Source organism: Penaeus chinensis, chromosome 7 (assembly GCF_019202785.1).
Source record: "Penaeus chinensis breed Huanghai No. 1 chromosome 7, ASM1920278v2, whole genome shotgun sequence".
In the NCBI taxonomy this organism is placed as follows: domain Eukaryota; kingdom Metazoa; phylum Arthropoda; class Malacostraca; order Decapoda; family Penaeidae; genus Penaeus; species Penaeus chinensis.
Window position 1 is genome coordinate 11,030,345 of NC_061825.1, and position 21,056 is coordinate 11,051,400.

General features: G+C 33.5%; 5 protein-coding genes across 5 annotated transcripts; all 5 read left to right on the forward strand.

The window, feature by feature from the left end:
* The first annotated feature begins 1,381 nt into the window (after positions 1 to 1,381).
* Positions 1,382 to 2,029, forward strand: LOC125027437 (pro-resilin-like). The gene is made up of 2 exons (XM_047616513.1): positions 1,382 to 1,474; positions 1,594 to 2,029. The coding sequence occupies exons 1-2, from the start codon at positions 1,463 to 1,465 to the stop codon at positions 1,957 to 1,959; spliced, it is 378 nt and encodes a 125-aa protein (XP_047472469.1). The 5' UTR covers positions 1,382 to 1,462; the 3' UTR covers positions 1,960 to 2,029.
* Positions 2,030 to 11,263: 9,234 nt separating this feature from the next.
* Positions 11,264 to 12,020, forward strand: LOC125027438 (pro-resilin-like). Its single transcript, XM_047616514.1, has 2 exons — positions 11,264 to 11,327; positions 11,434 to 12,020. Exons 1-2 carry the CDS (start codon positions 11,316 to 11,318, stop codon positions 11,797 to 11,799), a joined length of 378 nt encoding a protein of 125 aa, XP_047472470.1. The 5' UTR covers positions 11,264 to 11,315; the 3' UTR covers positions 11,800 to 12,020.
* Positions 12,021 to 15,705: 3,685 nt separating this feature from the next.
* On the forward strand, positions 15,706 to 16,305 carry LOC125027439 (pro-resilin-like). Its single transcript, XM_047616515.1, has 2 exons — positions 15,706 to 15,743; positions 15,870 to 16,305. The coding sequence occupies exons 1-2, from the start codon at positions 15,732 to 15,734 to the stop codon at positions 16,233 to 16,235; spliced, it is 378 nt and encodes a 125-aa protein (XP_047472471.1). The 5' UTR covers positions 15,706 to 15,731; the 3' UTR covers positions 16,236 to 16,305.
* A 1,323-nt stretch (positions 16,306 to 17,628) lies between these two features.
* Positions 17,629 to 18,258, forward strand: LOC125027440 (pro-resilin-like). The gene is made up of 2 exons (XM_047616516.1): positions 17,629 to 17,704; positions 17,823 to 18,258. The coding sequence occupies exons 1-2, from the start codon at positions 17,693 to 17,695 to the stop codon at positions 18,186 to 18,188; spliced, it is 378 nt and encodes a 125-aa protein (XP_047472472.1). The 5' UTR covers positions 17,629 to 17,692; the 3' UTR covers positions 18,189 to 18,258.
* A 1,759-nt stretch (positions 18,259 to 20,017) lies between these two features.
* Positions 20,018 to 20,620, forward strand: LOC125027441 (pro-resilin-like). The gene is made up of 2 exons (XM_047616517.1): positions 20,018 to 20,048; positions 20,185 to 20,620. The coding sequence occupies exons 1-2, from the start codon at positions 20,037 to 20,039 to the stop codon at positions 20,548 to 20,550; spliced, it is 378 nt and encodes a 125-aa protein (XP_047472473.1). The 5' UTR covers positions 20,018 to 20,036; the 3' UTR covers positions 20,551 to 20,620.
* Positions 20,621 to 21,056: the final 436 nt, after the last annotated feature.

A 21,056-nucleotide genomic window follows, 5' to 3' on the forward strand; every position in this document is an offset into this window, starting at 1 on the left:
GAATAATATTAAAATCTATTCCTTCTTAGCTTACATCAGTTGAAAACTGATGTGAACTAATGTTCCAATGCAGTGTCAGATTGACTGAATTGCAGAAATGTGTTTTAAGCATTGGTAACGACCACTTTTGTTTTACTGAATATTTTTTTTGACCTTGTGCTACAGAGGAAATATAAACATATATATATATATATATAATATACACATATGGACATAAATTGGAAGTTATTTTGCAATCAGTGCTGAAGAGCGAAGGTATTACCAAAACAATATAACGTTAAAAATACATATTGGTATTTTCTCAAACTAGCTACAACTACAACATAAAATACTCCATTAATAATGCGCATTTTCTTATACATGCCATTCCAGTTTATTGTGTGCAGTTATATTGTTAGTGCCCATATGAATGTAGGTGGTAAGTCCATTGTGATTCGTTTGTAATTAGTTTTTAATCTTAATATCATTATCTATAGTGATGCTTAACCATACTGCGGTTTTAACCTTTTAACAAATACGCTTCCTCAAGCTGCTGGGGCATAAGATAAATGACTGAAATCCTCTTTTGAATTAAAGGGATTTTTTTATGCAACATATATTGACAACACTAGCTAAGATAATTCTAGATGCCAGTAAACGGGGCTCGTGCTCATTTTATATAAGGAACTCTAGGCAGAGGGAGGACCATCGTTCCAAAAGTTGATGCTGTAAATCCATTATTGTGTCAGTTACTAATACTTTGTTCTAGAACTCGAATTCTCATTAAAAAAAAAATAAACACGATTCTTTTATTACGGTAAATATGTACATGGCTTTAAAACATAATGTTTTTCGTTGACTTATATTAATGTTAGAAGCCTTTGTAAACATCCTGAGTTACGTTTGTGATAACTGATAATAATTTAGAAATATATTACATATTCACGCTTTCCCTACCCATGCTTAAGTATATGGAAACAATCAGGTATATATATATTTTTTGCCAATCATTATATTCCTAAGTATATCATTGGTGAGCAAATATCAATGTAAGGGGTATATTCATATAAGATGGGAATCTAGGCATACCTTTTTAATAACATTTGTACTATTATGATGACATAGTAAGAGGAGAGTATCATTATATATAGAGAAAAGAAAACTTGAAGACTATAGTGCACTTGAAATTGGAAGATTGTAGCCAGTACTTGACCTGGATATTGTTGACAATCGGATAAGTTTCGTCTCATAATTGGTATTTTCTCAGAGTATGACATACACAAAGCGTGACCTTCAAACGTAATATTCAGACATACAGTTATGTAACATCTGAGGGAGAATTCGGTCACAAGCAGATCAAGGCATTCTTGTTTGGATATTTTCTTACGTCATTAGATGGGCGGAGTTTTAGTTCTGGAATATTGTATAAATATAAATATTCTCTCTGTCGTCTTCAGTCTCATCGCAGTCTCTTTCTACCAACATGACATTCAAGGCATGTACTATATTTGTGTACTATTTAAGTTTATTGTTCATTTCTTGACTTTTAAGTGTTGCTAAAGATACTAAAAGCTTCACTTCTTAAATTATATTAATAATTGAAATATACTGCAGGTATTTGTACTGGCCGTCCTTACGGCCGTCGCCGTCGCCCGTCCAGATAGCCCGCCTAGATATGGCTACTCTGCTCCCACACCCTCTTATGCACCTGCCAAATACGACTTCAACTACGCCGTCAACGACCCACCATCTGGCAACGACTTCGGACATGAGGAAGCCCGTGATGGAGACAGCACACAGGGATCCTACTACGTCTTGCTTCCCGACGGTCGTCTGCAGAGGGTCACCTATAATGTGAACGGTGACTCCGGTTACGTGGCTGATGTCACCTACGAGGGAGGGGCACAGTACCCAACCCCAAAGGCCTCCTATGGTCCTCCTCAGCCTTCCTACAAGCCTCCCACTTCCTCATATGCTTAAGGAACTATACTAAGAATATTTATTAAACTCGTTTCTTTGTAAAATCTAGATATTAAACTGGCAATCTCAATCTTTAATAGTTTTAAATCCGATGCATGGTTTCTGTCATGATTTAGAAAAACAAAAACAAAAAAACGTTCTGAATATTAAAAGAATATGTTCCTTCTTAGCTTATCTAATTATTAGGTTAAATGTTCAAGTGTATCGATGACTAACTGAAATATCGTCTTAAGATTCTTGTTATGAAAAAAGGCATTTGTGTTTTTTATGAGACCGAAATTTGCATCTTTACCTTGAGCTACTGAGGACATATACTAGATTGTTATTTCTGATATAAAATGAGCCATCGTAAGCATAATTTCACGTCAGGGACATATGTCAAGCGTGTATGTGCATGTATATATGTATATATATGTTAATATATATATATATATACATATACATACACAGACACACACACACTCATACATACCTAGAAAGATACATCCATATCTATACCACTCTTTTTTCTTTCTTTTTTTATATCTCTCTATATATTTATATTCATATATATATCATAATCATATATGATTAAACTTCCTTCTTTACGTTAAAAAACTTATGTCCTTGTATTTAAGTAAAACCACGAAAGTACTAATTTGTAATTTTTTCATGAACAGTAATATTCATTGCATATACATATATATATATGTGTGTGTGTGTGTGTGTGTGTGTGTGTGTGTGTGTGTGTGTGTGTGTGTGTGTATCACTTACCAGAAAAAAATGTACTTCGCCTGAATATCTTTTAAATCATCTTTACACATGAAATTGTGTATTTCAAGAAAGAGTTTTTGTTTTATCGAAAGTACTTTTGATCTTGTGCTATGAAGGAACTTTTACGAGATAGTTTCTACTGATAAAAAAATGGCTTCATAAGAATAGTTTTATAGAAAGTTTCTTTTTATGGTATAGTAATCTCTATTACATAGTTTTATTTATTCGGGACAAATAATGGACGGTGTATGAGGATGTTCGTGGTATTTCTTTTATTTTTTATTTCTTGATGAATGGAAAACGATAGAGATAGATACATAGATAGAGTGAAGCATTTCCCCTGCTTGTGGAATGCACTAGATTCTTCGAATGGCACCAGCTTTGCTCATTTGCATAAAAAAATCATACGGAAAAAGTGCTAAAATTATTATGGTCTTTCTAGTTTGTGTCCATATCGTCTCTATCAAAATCATTATAGCAAAGGTTACTTCACAACGAAACATTATGAGCCAAAGGAGCTAAATATGGTACAGCAGTCTTTGTTTCCTTACTGCTTGATTGCGTTTAATTATTGCTTGAGCTGACATATTTATACATTATAACATTTTTTGATGGTACGGACTTGAAAATGGAAAATTATTTTTGCTGGATCTAAGTGAATCTAAATACATGCATACATATACAATTCCAAAGCCATACACCTACACGCGCGCACACACACACACACACACATATATATATATATACATATATATATATATACATATATATATATATATCTATATGAATTACGCAAAAAAAAAAAAAAAGGAAAACCTCCTATGGTCCTCCTCAGCCTTCCTACAAGCCTCCCACTCTCCTATGATGCGTAAAGAAACAAGCACTAAGTGATATTTATTGAACTGGGGTCTTTTATATATTATAAAAAACACGTAAACTTCACAATTTACGCTTTTACATCCCATATTATAACGAACATTAGTTTTGTAAAATAATTCATGAAACTTCGCACATTAACTATGAAAGAATAAAAGGGAAATACCTGACGAGAAATGCGAACCTCTGGATTTATTCTAAAGAGAAAAAAACGCATGAATCGTAACTTTAGGTACAACAAATTAAAACATGCTCATTTGTATATTAGAACGAATGGGCCAATGAAGTTTTGAAATATAAGTGCAAAGGATGATGCGGCTGAGCTGATGTTTAAAGTCTACGTTCAACTATGAACTTTATTGAATATTTAAATATATATATGTAAATAATTTTGTTAAAACAGGTATACGAATTCACACTGTCGATGGAGGCCTAATTTTTCACAAGATTTAACCGAAAGACATTCATAAACACAAACAACACCAAGTATACACATCATAGTAAACCAACCTAAAAAATCAGTGGATTTACTTCAGTTTAAGGTAAAATGTAAAAAACAAACAACAAATAGATTTCCATGTCATATCGCACCAGTTGGCCTCCTAGTAGATCTCTGAACTGGAGACGGATAGAATGAATCAAAGAGAGATGCAGATATGGCCATAACAATAAGATATTTGCCAAATCAAACGTAAGCTACTTAGAATCAAAATGGAAATTGATTTGACTAAAACAGGTATATCAAAGGATTACCTTAATCTGTCTCTCTGTATATATTATATATATAATATTTATATATATACAACATACACTAAATGGAACTCTAATATATATGTTGCATTATCCTTATATGTATATCATATACCACACACACACATTACATATTATCAACAACCGCACATTGCATATTACTTTTACTCAGTAATCTGTTACTACACCCCTATACTAAACTAAATATAAAATGCCGTATCACTTACCTATATTGGTTATGTTTTGTGCATATTACAGAGTTTGAATCATTTCTCAGTACTGATATTTAAATTTGGGATCTTTCCATTGTCTTTTAGCAACATAAAACTCAAGATTCACAAATACCAGGCTTAAGTTGTTCTAATACCATTTTTATAAAGAAAATAATCTATATACATCTTTATATTTCTAACAGCGCATGAATATTCCAATATCCGATACAATGCATATCTAACTATGTTTTTTTCATGTTCTCGTGATAAATGACCTCTAGATTATATGCGTTTTGAGACGAAAATAAGTGTAACAACCACTCAAGGCGAAAATCAACCTCACAACAAGAGTCAAGGTTTAACATTCCGAATACAATTATCCAGACGTAACAAGGTACAGGGGGCGGATCTTTCTGTATATTTTATATAAAAAAAAAAACAATATTGCTTTATCTTGCAACTCAACCAGTCTCGTTCTGGCAACATGGTTCTGAGGAATGTATACACAAATATCTTAATTGGGTTATAGTCTTTCATGTACAAGAAGTGGTCTCTAAATAAAGTAACTATTACTAACAAATCTGTCGTATTCGGCCTGATTCACGCTTATGACTTCTTCCAAAAGTTAAAACTTCGGTTTCTATATATATCAAGAACAACTAACACTCAACTAGGCTACAGGTAATAGCACTGGCCTCACTTGTGGTCGTCGACATCGCCCGGTCCAGATTGTACAGCCCCACTTATAGCTACGTCCCGGCACCCACAACCTGCCATACGCACCAGCCAAGTACTACTCAACTACTCCGAAAACGACAACCATCTTGTAACGACTTCGGACTAACAGGAATCTCGTGATGGCAACACTCTCGGTGATCCTACTACGTCCCCCTTCTTCCGACAGGTCGACGGCAGAAGGTTACTAACTAAAACCTGAGACCCGTTTACGTGGCTGATGTGCAACCTACGAGGGCGAAGGCTCAATATTCTACTCCACAGGGCCTCTTATGGGCTCCTCAGCTTCCTATAAGCCACCCAACCCCTTCTTAACGCTGATAAAGAGAACAGTACCAATATATTTATTGAACACGGGCTATGTAACTTAATTATTAAACTAGCAGATTGCATTTTTATTTCTGTATTTTTCAATCATTTTGAATATACTAATCTGTGTTACTAGGATCTTAAGATCAAAAAACAGTGACTTGTTGGGACTTATTAATTACGTTACATAAATAGTTTGAATATATATAAATATAAATATAATAAAATTAAATATATAAAAATGATGCACAATTTGCACAAACACACAATCAAATACAACATTCAAGCGTAATACTTGTATTACAAAGATAAGTTCATCCGCACTCACAAACAGTAAAAAAAAACATCCTACATGTGTTTAGATATGAATCGACGGGACTCACACGAAATCGAGAACCGAAGTCAAACTGTCCATGGCAATAAGAAATTTCCTCCAATTGATCTTCAGTTGCTTGCGGTTGACTTAGTAGAATTGCATTATTCCAAAGCCGGCCGGTGCAATTTCCCTTTCTATCCGTGAATATATGAAACCTGTTATTGTCAACACAACCTTGTTACAACGCTACATTAAAACCAACTGAATAGTCCGTACTACTAAACCTCATGTATCCGCATTATCCGCAGTTTTTTATTTTCTAGGCAAAGGACAGCAAACTGTTGTGTTGTGTGCATGTATGTAATGAACTAAAGGTTATGAATATATATACGTGCAGGTTTGTGTGATTGTGTGGTGTGTTAGTGTGTGGTGTGTGAGAGTTTGTGTGTGTTGTGTGTTGTGAGTGGTGGTTCATGTATGTGTTGTGTGTGTGTAGTGTGCGTGTGTGTGCGTTTAGCAAATATATGTATATAAAGAGATAAATAAATATCTATAAGTTATGTGTGTGTGTGTCTGTGTAAGGTGTGTTGTGTGTTTAGTGTCAATGTGTGTATTGTGAGTGTTGAGTGTGTGTGTGTGTGTTTTTTGTGTTTGTGTGTGTGGTGTGTGTGTGTGTGTTGTGTGCATATACAGTATACTATGACATACGAACATGAATGTATAATGATGTTATGTAATTTAAGTATATGAAAATATATAAAATGTAAAATACACACATACACGAGCGTGTGTATATACATATATAAATAATATATATATATATAAAAATAGTGGAGTGGAGTGGGTGTGTGGTGTGCATATACATATACTATACATACGTACAAGTAAGTATATGTGTATGAATAATTAATAATAAGTGATATTTATAAAAGTATACACACATACACGCCGTGGGTGTTTATTTGTGTGTAAATATATATATTATATTATGTGTGTGTGTGTGTATGTGTTAATGTGTGTGTTGTTTGTGTGTGTATGTGTGTGTGTGGTGAGTGTGCGAGCATAAACAGTATACTAAACATACGTACAAGTAAGTAAAGTTTATGTAAAGTAAATGTAATTTATATATTAAATGTATCCACACATACCATCGTATTATATATATATATATATATATATATAATATAAATATATATAAGTTGAGTGTGTGTGTTTGTTGAGTGTGCGTGTGTGGTGTGTGATTGTGTGTGTTTGTTTTATATGTGTTTACATATAAATGTTATTACATAAAAAATATATATATTTATATATATATAGATATTCAATTTCGTCTTTCAGTATCTTAGTTACAGTTATGCATGCAACAGTTAATTAAATATTTACACCACCTGAGGAAATGCAATATGTCGAATTTAAAGTGAAAATATTGAATTTTCCAGAGAAACCTCCATTTTTCTTGCAGAGGACACTGTGTTGACTGGTCATGTATTTAGTATATTGTAAAATTATAATTAAAGGCTAATATTTAATTTACGGGATCGACATTTTTGTTTTTCATATATAATTAATCAAGATAATTTCATGAAGATTAAATCATTAAATACATATGCGATAACGAAATCTGCCATTAATAGCAATGGAGTATCTTTCTTTATTCAAAATTCACCCTTTCTATTTTAGGCAAAGTGTACGATAAGGTCACATGTTTTTAAAGGATAACGGTAATTGTGGTTGCTTTACCCACTGTAACGGAATTACAAGATCTTCTCTTCAAAGGACGATAACAGTAAGATTACTCGTGATAATTGAGATAAGAGAGGGCCTACGAATACGCTTGTATTCCATCTAGTTCTTAAAAAATCGAAACGCAAACGACGATTTTAAAAATGTCATTCAAACAAGTGTTCTCCTCCAATGGATTACATCTATCACTGCATGGATTTCGTAGGCGATTTTCGTTGTGGCAGACAGGATTAAGGAAGTGTTTTTAAATGAATGGAAGAAGCCCGTGCTAAAAGTCGAAGAATGGGTTATCAGTTCTTTTCGTCAATCCTCCCATAGAAGAGTAAAGAAATTATATCTTCACCTATATAGCAAATGTACTATACACACACTAGACACATAACGCACACAGCACACTCACAACACACCCACACACACACACACACACACAACTACACACCACCACTCATTTCACACACACACACACATTTGAGTGTGCGGTGTGTGTTGCGTGTATTATGTATATGGTAAATCTATCTATCCTGTCTATATCAATAGACAAACATATATATATGTTTAAATATTACTTTCTTAAATGAAACACCATATTCAACGAACAGTATTACAATTACAATACAATATATGAACAAAAAAAAAAAAAATGTATATATATTACTAAATATAAGGATCTAGGAAAGCATAAAAATATCAACACAACAAAAATATAACATTTTTTCTTTCACATATACAATACTTTGTACACTATGTTTCAATTAACCAATATTCCAAACCAAATATTTTAAAAATTGCAAAAATATAATCAAAATCCCTTAAAGTATTATTTTTTTTTTTTTCCAAATGAACACTTCCCCAGTATAATTATCTCAAAGCGCGGTAGCTTTCAGTGGGAATGTGTCTAAAAAGAATCCCGTAGTTTATGTCCTTGTTAAGACAATAGATCATTTGCTTCGTTGTTATATCATCCTCTCTTCTCTCTCTATTCTCTCTCTCTTTCTTTCTCTGTCTGTCTGCCACTCTTTTCACTATATTTCGGCTTGTCTAGTTCATATTCTCACTCTCTTTATCTTTATCAAGTTTGAATTATTATTTGATTGGTTCAATTTGATTTCTTGATGTACTGTAACACTGAACTAAACAGTTTGGTAAATGAAACGTAAATATTATTTAAAATACTTATATAGATAGATAATAAGAATGTTATGATGGATGAATGAATGTATAAATTAGTCAGTGTAAAGTGTGCTATATGTGAATACGTGATTGTTAAGCAATGCGTTATGCATAATCTTATATAATCATAAATAAACCTTAATAAATAGATATATAAAAAAGTGCGGCCCCACAAACACACACACACACAGACTAATATACATCCACACACGCACAACACAGATACAAGTATAAGTACCTGCGCTACAGTAAAGGGTTTTAAAACAGATTTTTAAACAGCGTAAAAATTATTTATTAAGTAAAATCTAATTCAGAAGGCTGCCTACTTTGGGGGAAATCTATTTTGTGTTTCATATATACAAAGACCCAAAATCAATAAATGATGATCCCAGGTTCTCCATAAGCGTAGGAGGGTAGTGCTTGTAGGAAATGCTGAGGGGCCCATCGGAGGCCTTTGTGTGGGAAACTGAGCCTCTCCTCATAGTGACACAGCCCGTAACCGGAGTCTCCGTTGACAGTGAAGGAAACCCTCTGTAGACGACGACGTGGAAGCAGGACGTAGTAGGATCCTTTGCGTGTTTCGCCATCACGGTCTTCCTAGTCCAAGTCGTTACCAGATGGTTGAGTCGTTTACGGCGTAGTTGAAATCGTATTTAGCGGTGGAAAAGGCATGAGTAGGGCAGGTTATCCATATGTAGGGTGACCTATCAGAAGGCGATGTGTGCGGCGACCATCAAGGTGCGGCAGTACAAGTGCCTGCATTGCAAGTGTGCAATTAGTTGTTATTGGCATTAGTAAGACGAATACTGTATTGACCATCTTTACCATATGATAAGCTATCTAAAGATGAAAAAAGACAGAAAGAAATATTCCATTCCCCCTTTACAAAGCAGCTGACTTAAAAATGACTATTCAAACACACATAAAACCTATATTATATATAACATTTATTTTATATTTTATATATATGATATAAAAAAAAAAAATATAAAATCTTTAAAAAAAAAATATATACATAGATATTTTTGTAATATATATTTTTTATATTTTTTGTGTGTGTGTATTTTAGATAAAATAAAATTTAATAATTTAAAAATATATGTTTTTTAATACATAGATATACCCCCTCAGACAAAAACCTTACTTTATTCTATGTTTTATATTTTTAATATTTTGAAATGAAAATTTTACATATACACTTTCCAAAAAAACCCCCAAAAAAACACACCCCCACACTCACACACACACACACACACACTCACTTTTTTAAAAATTTTTAAAAAACATATATGTATTTATATGTATGCATAGAAATTTTTTAAAATTGTATAATTATATTTGTGTAGTGTTTTTTAACACTTTTTTTAACTTAACGACAGACACACATAAACATAAAATTCTTTGACTTAATATATATTGTCTCAGATAATGTTTGAGCTGGCATATTTGCAGATCTAAGCATTTCAATATAAAAAAAGAGAAAAATATACACACATTTGTATATATATATGTATATATATATTATTATACATACATCTTTACAAACACACACACACAGATATATACATACGCATTTATATATGTTTATATATATATGTGTGTCTATGTGGGTATATATATAAATATGTATATATATTCATATATGTTTAAACATACATAGATATACACACACTCAGACATAAACATACATATATATATGTATATGTATTTATATATATGTATATATATGTGTGTATGTAAATATATATACACATACACACACACACTGTATATGTATATATATGTATGCATACGTATATATGTATATGTATACATTTATATATATATGTATGTGTGTATATACATACACATATTTACTTACAGACAGACACACATAAACATATATGTGTTATATATTTATATATTCATATACATACATACATTCTGCATATATGTACACAGATATGGAAATTATAGATAGCAACGGTAGCGCGCGAGGCTGGGGACCATGAAGGTCGATCACCCAGGCGGGCATGTTCTAATCCTGCACCAATTAAAAAAAATTAAAAAGGAAGCACATCCGCTAACGGCCGCTCCTGCCAAAACAAAAAGTCCTTCGAAAGAAGACACCGTCCTAGCCCTTGCAAGTGAGTTCATAACGAAACACCTAATCAGTACATTACAATTCAGATTGTCAGTTTGGCACGGACGCCATAATATTCATTCATGTGATTAAAAAAAAAAAAAAAAAAAAAAAAAAAAAAAAAAAAAAAAAATGCATAACCCACGAATACTTACAAATTGAACTTTCACACAGGCATGTAGAAATAATATGAGCATATACATTCCAGTAACATCACTGAAGGGGAAAACTCGCTCACCAAATCAAGGTTAACTTGTTGGGATGATATATCTTGACGTCACGACCTGGGCGGGGTTTTTCTTGAACACTTATATAAAAGAAAAGGCTCTTTGGGTCTTCGTCAGTCTCAGTCTTCGCAGTCTCTAACAGAATGGCATTCAAGGCATGTATATCGGTCATTCCAAAAGTGCAGTTGGTTAAGGTTTTCTATTTTCCAACCATAAAAGATTGATCATACAAATATTTCTAACAATTCAAATGTATTGCAGGTATTAGCACTGGCCACCCTTGTGGTAGCCATCGTCGCCCTTCCTGATAGTCCACCTACATATGGCTACTCTGCTCCCACACCCTCTTATGCACCTGCCAAATACGACTTCAACTACGCCGTCAACGACCCACCATCTGGCAACGACTTCGGACATCAGGAAGCCCGTGATGGAGACAACACACAGGGATCGTACTACGTCCTTCTTCCTGACGGTCGTCTGCAGAGGGTCACCTACAATGTGAACGGAGATTCCGGTTACGTGGCTGATGTCACCTACGAGGGAGAAGCTCGGTACCCCACCCCAAAGGCCTCCTATGGTCCTCCTCAGCCATCCTACAAGCCACCCACTCCTTCTTATGCTTAAGAAACGGAACTAAGGATATTTATTGAACTCATGTCTTTGTAAATACTAGATATTAACTTAACTTGGGATGATATATCTTGACGTCACGACCTGGGCGGGGTTTTTCTTGAACACTTATATAAAAGAAATCTTCATCTTTCCTAGTTTTACATCCGATACATTATATTTTATAAAAGTTTTGACCCAAAAATCGGAATAATAAAAACGCATATTCCTTGTAAGTTATATTATAATAATTGAGGCAAATATCCTAGTACAGCGTCTGGCGACCATATATATGAATTATGGAAAGAAAATGTGCATCTCGAGCTATGATAGCGACTTTACTTCTTGATCTTGATCTGCAAGGATATATATGGGCAGTAACTAAAAGTATTTCGCAATCAGTGCTGGCCAAAGTTTAAAATTCTTATGACGAAAGAAATAATGCACATGTATCCGTGTGTATGTATGTAGATAAATACATTCATACATGCATACATGTTTATACATATATGTGTATATACACACATATATGTGTATATATACATATATGTGCATATATACATTTATGCATTTATATATATATATATATATATATATATATATATATATATACATGAACATAAATTCAAAGTATTTCGCAATCAACAGCTGACCAAAGTTTAAAATTCTTATGACGAACCCCAAAGAAATGAACACAAGTATACACACATATACTGTACATATACACATATATGTATTCACACACACACACACACACACAGACACACACACACACACACACACACACGCACTCACACATGTACGCACGCACGCACGCACACGCACACACACACACACATACAGACATATATATGCATACATATATATATATATATATATATATATATATATATACGCATGTATGTGTTATATATGCGTATGGATGTATGTCTATATCTGTATCTATATCTATATATGTGTGTGTGTGCGTGCGTGAGTGTACTTAAATATATATATTATATATATATATATATATATATATATATATATATATATAAATGTGCATACATATACGCACACATATATATGAAAGTGTGTGTTTTGTATGCGTATTGATACACACACAAACACACATGTACATGTATATCTATATGTGTGTGTATACGTATATATACGCACATGTACATAGACACACGCACACACACACATATAAATATATACATGTATGCAGACATATACATACATGTGTATGTTATATATGCAGCATATATATATATATATATATATATATATATATATATGTTTATGTATTTATTTATATACTTTTATATATACATATATATTCAAACAAGTATTTTCTATAAGTGTTTTTAGAAACCTTTATAATGACATTTGTACCGTGGTGCTGTGGTAAGACAGGAGTATGGTTGATAATGAAATATCATTGTAGCCAGTAACTGAGCTGTTGATGGACATTGCTACCTAATCTCGTGATTAGTATTTTCTCAGTTCCACACTCATAAAGGCATGACCTTCAAACGTAAAATTCAGACATGCAGTTATGTAACATCATCTGCGGGAAAACCGTGGTCACAAATGGATCAAGGCAGTCTTATTGGGATGATATTTCTTGACGTCATCAGAGGGGCGGAGTTTTATTTCTGGATTTTTTTTTTTTTTTTTTTTTTTTTTTTTTTTTTTTTTATAAATGGAAGTACTCGCCTTCAGTCTCATCGAAGTCTCTTTCCACTAACATGACATTTAAGGCATGTGCAATATATCTAGAGTCCAAGAAGTTCATTTCTCGATTGCTGAATGCCACTACACATACCAATTTCTTCACCTCATAAAGGATACTAATGATTGAAATTTACTTCAGGTATTTGCACTGGCCGCCCTTGTGGTCGTCGCTATCGCTCGTCCTGATGGCCCGCCTAGATATGGCTACTCTGCTCCCACACCTTCTTATGCACCTGCCAAGTACGACTTCAACTACGCCGTCAACGACCAGCATTCAGGCAACGACTTCGGACATCCAGAATCCCGTGAGTGAGACACACAGGGATCCTACAACGTCCTTCTTCCCGACGGTCGTCTGCATAGGGTCACCTACAATGTGAATGGTGATTCCGGTTACATGGCTGATGTCACCTACGAGGGAGAGGCTTAGTACCCTACCCCAAAGGTCTTCTATGGGCCTCCTCAGCCTTCCTACAAGCCACCTACGCCTTCCTATGCTTGAGGAACGGTACCAAGAATATTTATTGAACTCGTGTTTTTGTAAATACTAGAATTAAACCAGCAATCTTTATCTTTACTAGTTTTATATCCGATATACTATATTTTAGAAGTTTTTTTTTTTTTTTGCGCCAGAAATCGGAATAATAAAAGAAAATATTATTTCTTAGCTTACAGTCTTAAGTTTAAAATTATTGAGGCAAATGCCCTAGTACAGCGTCTGACGACCGATTGAATTACGAAAGAGACCGGTTTTCTTTTACTGAATTTCCTTTTTGATCTTGTGCTGTAGAGGATATATATACACACACATCTACATACAGCATATACACGTATGCACGTGAGTGTGTGTGTACATCTATCTATCTATATATACAGTATACATATACTATATATATGTATAATATATATATATGTGCATATATTTATATAGTGTATATATATACTGATATATATATATATACTGATATAAATACACTATATATATATATATATATATATATATATATATACTATGTATATATATATACATACTATATATATACATACATATATGTACACAAACACACACACACACGTATGTATGCTCTTGGTATGTATCTATATACATATATACATAGTATATATGTATGTATATATACATAGTATATATGTATGTATATATACATAGTATATATGTATGTATATATACATAGTTTATATGTATGTATATATACATAGTATATATGTATGTAAATATATACATAGTGTATATGCATGTATATATATACATATACATAGTATATATGTATAAATATACATATATATATGCATGTATGAATATTTTTATATGTGCATCTATCTATCTTTATCTATGTGTATGCGTGCATGCGTGCTGATGTGCGTGCGTGTGTAATAAATAAATAAATCTGAAGTAAATGGCGATACCTATTACTTACTGCTGTGTACTAATGTAGACTTAACTTATTTTGATTATTTCATTTTATTATTTATTATTATCTTATTTTATTTTCTATCGTTATTCCTCTAATCATTGTTGTCATGATTAGCATCACTATCACCATCATTATTATTTTTGTTGCAAATGTAATCACGATCATGACCACAATATTCTCTGTCCTAAAAAAAAAAAAAAAAAAAAAAAAAAAAAAAATGCATGCCGTATCCCAGACAAGTAGTGAATCCATTCCAAGGTGGGCATTCCATTGTGCTTCGTTTGAAATTTATTCTGAATCTTAATCATCATTTCATTGTCTGTTAAGATGTTTAACCATACTGCGGTTCTTAATTAACCTATTTACAAATACGCCACTAGATAAATGACTGAAACCCTCTCCTGAATTAAAAGGAATTCATTACAGGCAATGGCAATGAGGGGAGACCACCATCCCAAAAGTTGATGTTTAAATCCATGGTGTTCACAATTCTTATTTTGTCAGTTACTAATACGTTCTTCAAGGAGGCGGTCTCTAAAGTTGTTCATTTTAAAAACCATCATTATTTTATTATTGAAAATATTAATCATTATAAATAGGTTTAAAACGTAATGTTCAAAGCCACATTTATGTAACATCACTGGAAGGGGAAATCAGATCACATGAATCAAGGTTAACTTGTTGGGATGGCATTCCCTGACGTCATAACATGGGCGGAGTTTTTCTTAGACTTTCATATAAATGGAAGGATTCCCTCTTTCTTCTTCAGTCTCTTCTCAGTCTCACTCCACAAACATGTCATTCAAGGCATGTCCTATATATACATTATTCAAGAAGTTTAATATTTCATTTCTTGGTTTCTGAATATCGCTAACCATATATATATAATATCTTTAACTCATTAATGATACTAATGATTAATTTATTTTGCAGGTATTTGCACTGGCTGCTCTTGTGGTCGTCGCTATCGCTCGTCCTGATAGCCCGCCTACTTATGGCTACTCTGCTCCAACACCCTCTTACGCACCCGCCAAGTACGACTTCAACTACGCTGTCAATGATCCACCATCAGGTAACGACTTCGGACATCAGGAAGCTCGTGATGGAGACAACACACAGGGATCCTACTATGTCCTTCTTCCCGACGGTCGTCTGCAGAGGGTCACCTACAATGTGAACGGAGATTCTGGTTACGTGGCTGATGTCACCTACGAGGGAGAGGCACAGTACCCCTCCCCAAAGGCCTCCTATGGTCCTCCTCAGCCTTCTTACAAGCCACCTACACCTTCCTACGCTTAAGGAACATTACCAAGAATATTTATTGAACTCGCATCTTTGTAAATGCTAGAAATTAAACCAGCAATCTTCATCTTTACTAGTTTTACATCCGATACATCATATTTTAAGAAAATTTTGTCCCAGAAATTGGAATAATAAAAACGCATATTCCTTCTTAGGTTACATAAGTTGTAAAACTATAATTATTGAGGCAAATGTCCCAGTACAGCGTCTAACAACTATATATATATCTATATGAATTACGCAAAAAAAAAAAAAAAAAAAAAAAGAATGTCTCAAGCTATGATAGCGACCGTTTTTGTTTTACTGAATTTACTTCTTGATCTTCAGCTGGAGAGGATATATATGGACATAACCTGAAGGTATTTCGCAATCAGTGCAGGCCAAAGTTTAAAACTCTTATGACGAACTCCAAAGAAATAATGCACACTTGTATTATGATTATGTATATATATAGAAATACATTCATACATGTATATACATATATGTGTATATATACATATATACATATATAAGCTGTGTGTATGCATGTATATGTATGTAGTCATATACATAGGTATACATGTTTGCGTGTGTATAAACACAAGTGTACACACGTATACTGTATATATACACATATATGTATGTACACACACACACACACACACACACACACACACACACACACACACACACCAATATATATGAATACACATATACATACGTATGTATGTGTTACATATGCGTATGTATGTATATCTATATATGTGTGTGTGTACGTTCGCGAGTGTACTTAAATACAGTTATATATAAAAATAAATACATATACATATACGCACTTGTATGCGTATTAATACACACATACACACACATACACACATGTATATATATATATATATGTGTGTATGCGTATTTATACGCACATATACATAAACACACATATATAAATATATACATGCATGCAGACAAATATATACATACATTTGTATGTGTTATATATACAGTGTGTATATATTTATGTATTTATTTATATACTCTAATATATTCAAATATATTCAAACAAGTATTTTCAAACATGTTTCTATGAGAAACCTTTATAATGACATTTGTACTGTGGTGTTGTGATAAGACAGGAGTATGGTTGAATATCTGTTTGTGGCGTTAGAAGTCTATAGTGCACTTGATGAAGAAATATCACTGTAGCCAGTAACGGAGCTGTTGATGGACATTGCTAACTAATCTCGTGATAAGTATTTTTTCAGTTTCACACACTCATAAAGGCATGACCTTCAAACGTAAAATTCATTCATGCAGTTATGTAACATCATCTGAGGGGAAACCTAGGTCACATGCAGATCAAGGCAGTCTTGTTGGGCTGATATTTCTTGACGTCATCAGATGGGCGGAGTTTTATTTCTAGAATTTGGTATAAATGGAAGCACTCGCCTTCAGTCTCATCGCAGTCTTTCTCCATTAACATGACATTTAAGGCATGTGCTATATATGTAGTCCAAGAATTTTTTTGTTCGTTTCTCGATTTCTGAATGCCACTACACATACCAATTTCTTCACCTCATAAATGATACTAACGGTTGAAGTTCACTTCAGGTATTTGCACTGGCCGCTCTTGTGGTCGTCGCTATCGCTCGTCCTGATAGCCCACCTAGATATGGCTACTCTGCTCCCACACCTTCTTACGCACCTGCCAAGTACGACTTCAACTACGCCGTTAACGACCAGCCATCAGGCAACGACTTCGGACATCAGGAAGCCCGTGATGGAGACAACACACAGGGATCCTACTACGTTCTTCTTCCTGATGGTCGTCTGCAGAGGGTCACCTACAATGTGAATGGAGATTCCGGTTACGTGGCTGATGTTACCTACGAAGGAGAAGCTCGGTACCCCACCCCAAAGGCCTCCTATGGTCCTCCTCAGCCTTCGTACAAGCCACCTACACCTTCCTATGCTTAAGGAACGGTACCAAGAATATTTATTGAACTCGTGTTTTTGTAAATACTAGATATTAAACCAGCAATCTTCATCTTTACTAGTTTTATATCCGATATACAATATTTTAGAAGTTTTGTGTGCCAGAAATCGGAATAATAAAGGAAAATATTCCTTCTTAGCTTACATAGGTTGAAAATTGTTGTACAGCGTCTGACGACTGACTGAATTACAGAAAAAGGAATGTGTTTCAAGCAACGAAAGCGACCGTCTTTTTTTTTTTTTTTTTTTTTACTGAATTTCCTTCTTGATCTTGTGCTGTAGAGGAAATATATATATATATATATATATATATATATATACATACACATATGCATATATATATATATGTATATATATACACATAAATTGAAAGTATTTCGCAATCAATAGCTGACAAAAGTTTAAAATTATTATGACGAAACCCAAAGAAATAATGCACAATGTTTTCGTGCGTATGTATGTATATAAATATACTCATACAGGCATATATACTTACATGTATACATATATACACTGTATATATGTATATATATGTAAATATATAGCCATATGTACATATATATACACACACAGCATACATACGTATACATGTGTACATAGACACATACATCCATAAATATATACATAAATGTGAATTTGTGTATACACATCTTTAAACACACACATACATACACACACAAATATATATGTGTATGCTTGCATATACATATATATATATATATATATATATATATATATACACACACACACATTCAGTCATATACATACATTCGTTGCATATGTGTTTTATATATATGTTATCATTATTCCCGACATAGTTGGTACTAATTAACCCTCGATAATCAACCCGGTTATCTACAACTCATTTGCCTCGTTTTCATTTCCTCAAACAAGTGTAAATGAGTGACAGGGATTCTCGTTTTAACACTTGTTACGTCTTTTTTTAATTAATTGCATAACATTGCGCCTTTTCATATATACACTTATGTATGCTGTATACATATATGTCATATATATATATATATATATATATATATATGTGTGTGTGTGTGTGTGTGTTCGTGTGTGTGTGCGTTTGTGTATCTGTCTATATATCTATCTATCTACATATACAGAATATATATGTGTGTATACTATTTATATATGTATATATTATATATATACACTTAAACACACACAGTATACGTATGTATGCTTTTGGTATATATATACACATACATATACATACAGTATACACACGTATGCATGTGAGTATGTGTGTATATGTATGTATGTACTTATCTATCTATATATACAGTATACTATATGTATAGTATATATATATATGTGCATATATGTGCTACTTGGGCATAGGATAAATGACTGAAACCCTCTCTTGAATTAAAAGGAATTCTATATAAGTTACAGACGATAACACTGGCTAAGATAAGTTGTCGTGTCACTGTTTTAAGGGCACTGTAGACAAAGAGGGGACACCACCATTCCCAAAATTTATGTTTAAATCCATAGTGTTCACAGTAATTTAGCACCATTCTGTCAGTTACTAATACGTTCTTCAAGGAGTCGGTCTCTAAAGTTGTTCATTTTCATAACCATTATTATTTTATCATTGAAAATATGAACCATTATAAATAGGTTTAAAACGTAATCTTCAAAGCCACATTTATGTAACATCTCCGGAAGGGGAAATCAGATCACATGAATCAAGGTTAACTTGTTGGGATGGCATTCCCTGACGTCATTACATGGGCGGAGTTTTCTTAGACTTTCGTATAAATGGAAGGAACCACTCTTTCTTCTTCAGTCTCTTCGCAGTCTCACTTCACAAACATGTCATTCAAGGCATGTCCTATGTATACATTATTCAAGAAGTTTAATATTTCATTTCTTAGTTTCTGAATATCGTTAACCATATATATATGTATATATATAATATCTTTAACTCATAAATGATACTAATGATTCATTGATTTTGCAGGTATTTGCACTGGCTGCTCTTGTGGTCGTCGCTATCGCTCGTCCTGATAGCCCGCCTACATATGGCTACTCTGCTCCAACACCTTCTTACGCACCCGCCAAGTACGACTTCAACTACGCTGTCAATGATCCACCATCTGGTAACGACTTCGGACATCAGGAAGCCCGTGATGGAGACAATACTCAGGGATCCTACTATGTCCTTCTACCCGACGGTCGTCTGCAGAGGGTCACCTACAATGTGAACAGAGATTCCGGTTACGTGGCTGATGTCACCTACGAGGGAGAGGCACAGTACCCTTCCCCAAAGGTCTCCTATGGTCCTCCTCAGCCTTCTTACAAGCCACCTACACCTTCCTACGCTTAAGGAACAGTACCAAGAATATTTATTGAACGCGTATCTTTGTAAATGCTAGAAATTAAACCAGCAATTTTTATCTTTACAAGTTTTATAGCCAATTCACTATATTTTAGAAACCTTTTGTTCCAGAAATCGGAATAATATAAAAATATATTCCTTCTTAGTTTACATCAGTTGAAAACTGATGTGAAATAATGTTCCAGTACAGTGTCTGATTAACTGAGTTGCGGAAATGCGTTTCAAGCAACGGTAACGTTTTACTGAATGTTCTTTTTGACCTTGTCCTACAGAGTAAATATAAACATATATATAATATACACAAATGGACTTAAATTGGAAGTTATTTCGCAATCAAGTTATTACCAGAAAAATATAGCGTTAGATATACATATTCGTATTTTCTCAAACTTGCTAAAACTACAACCTAAAATACACCATTAATAATGCGCCTTTTCTTATACATGCCACTACAGTTTATAGAGTGCAGATACTTTGTTAGTGGCCATATGAAT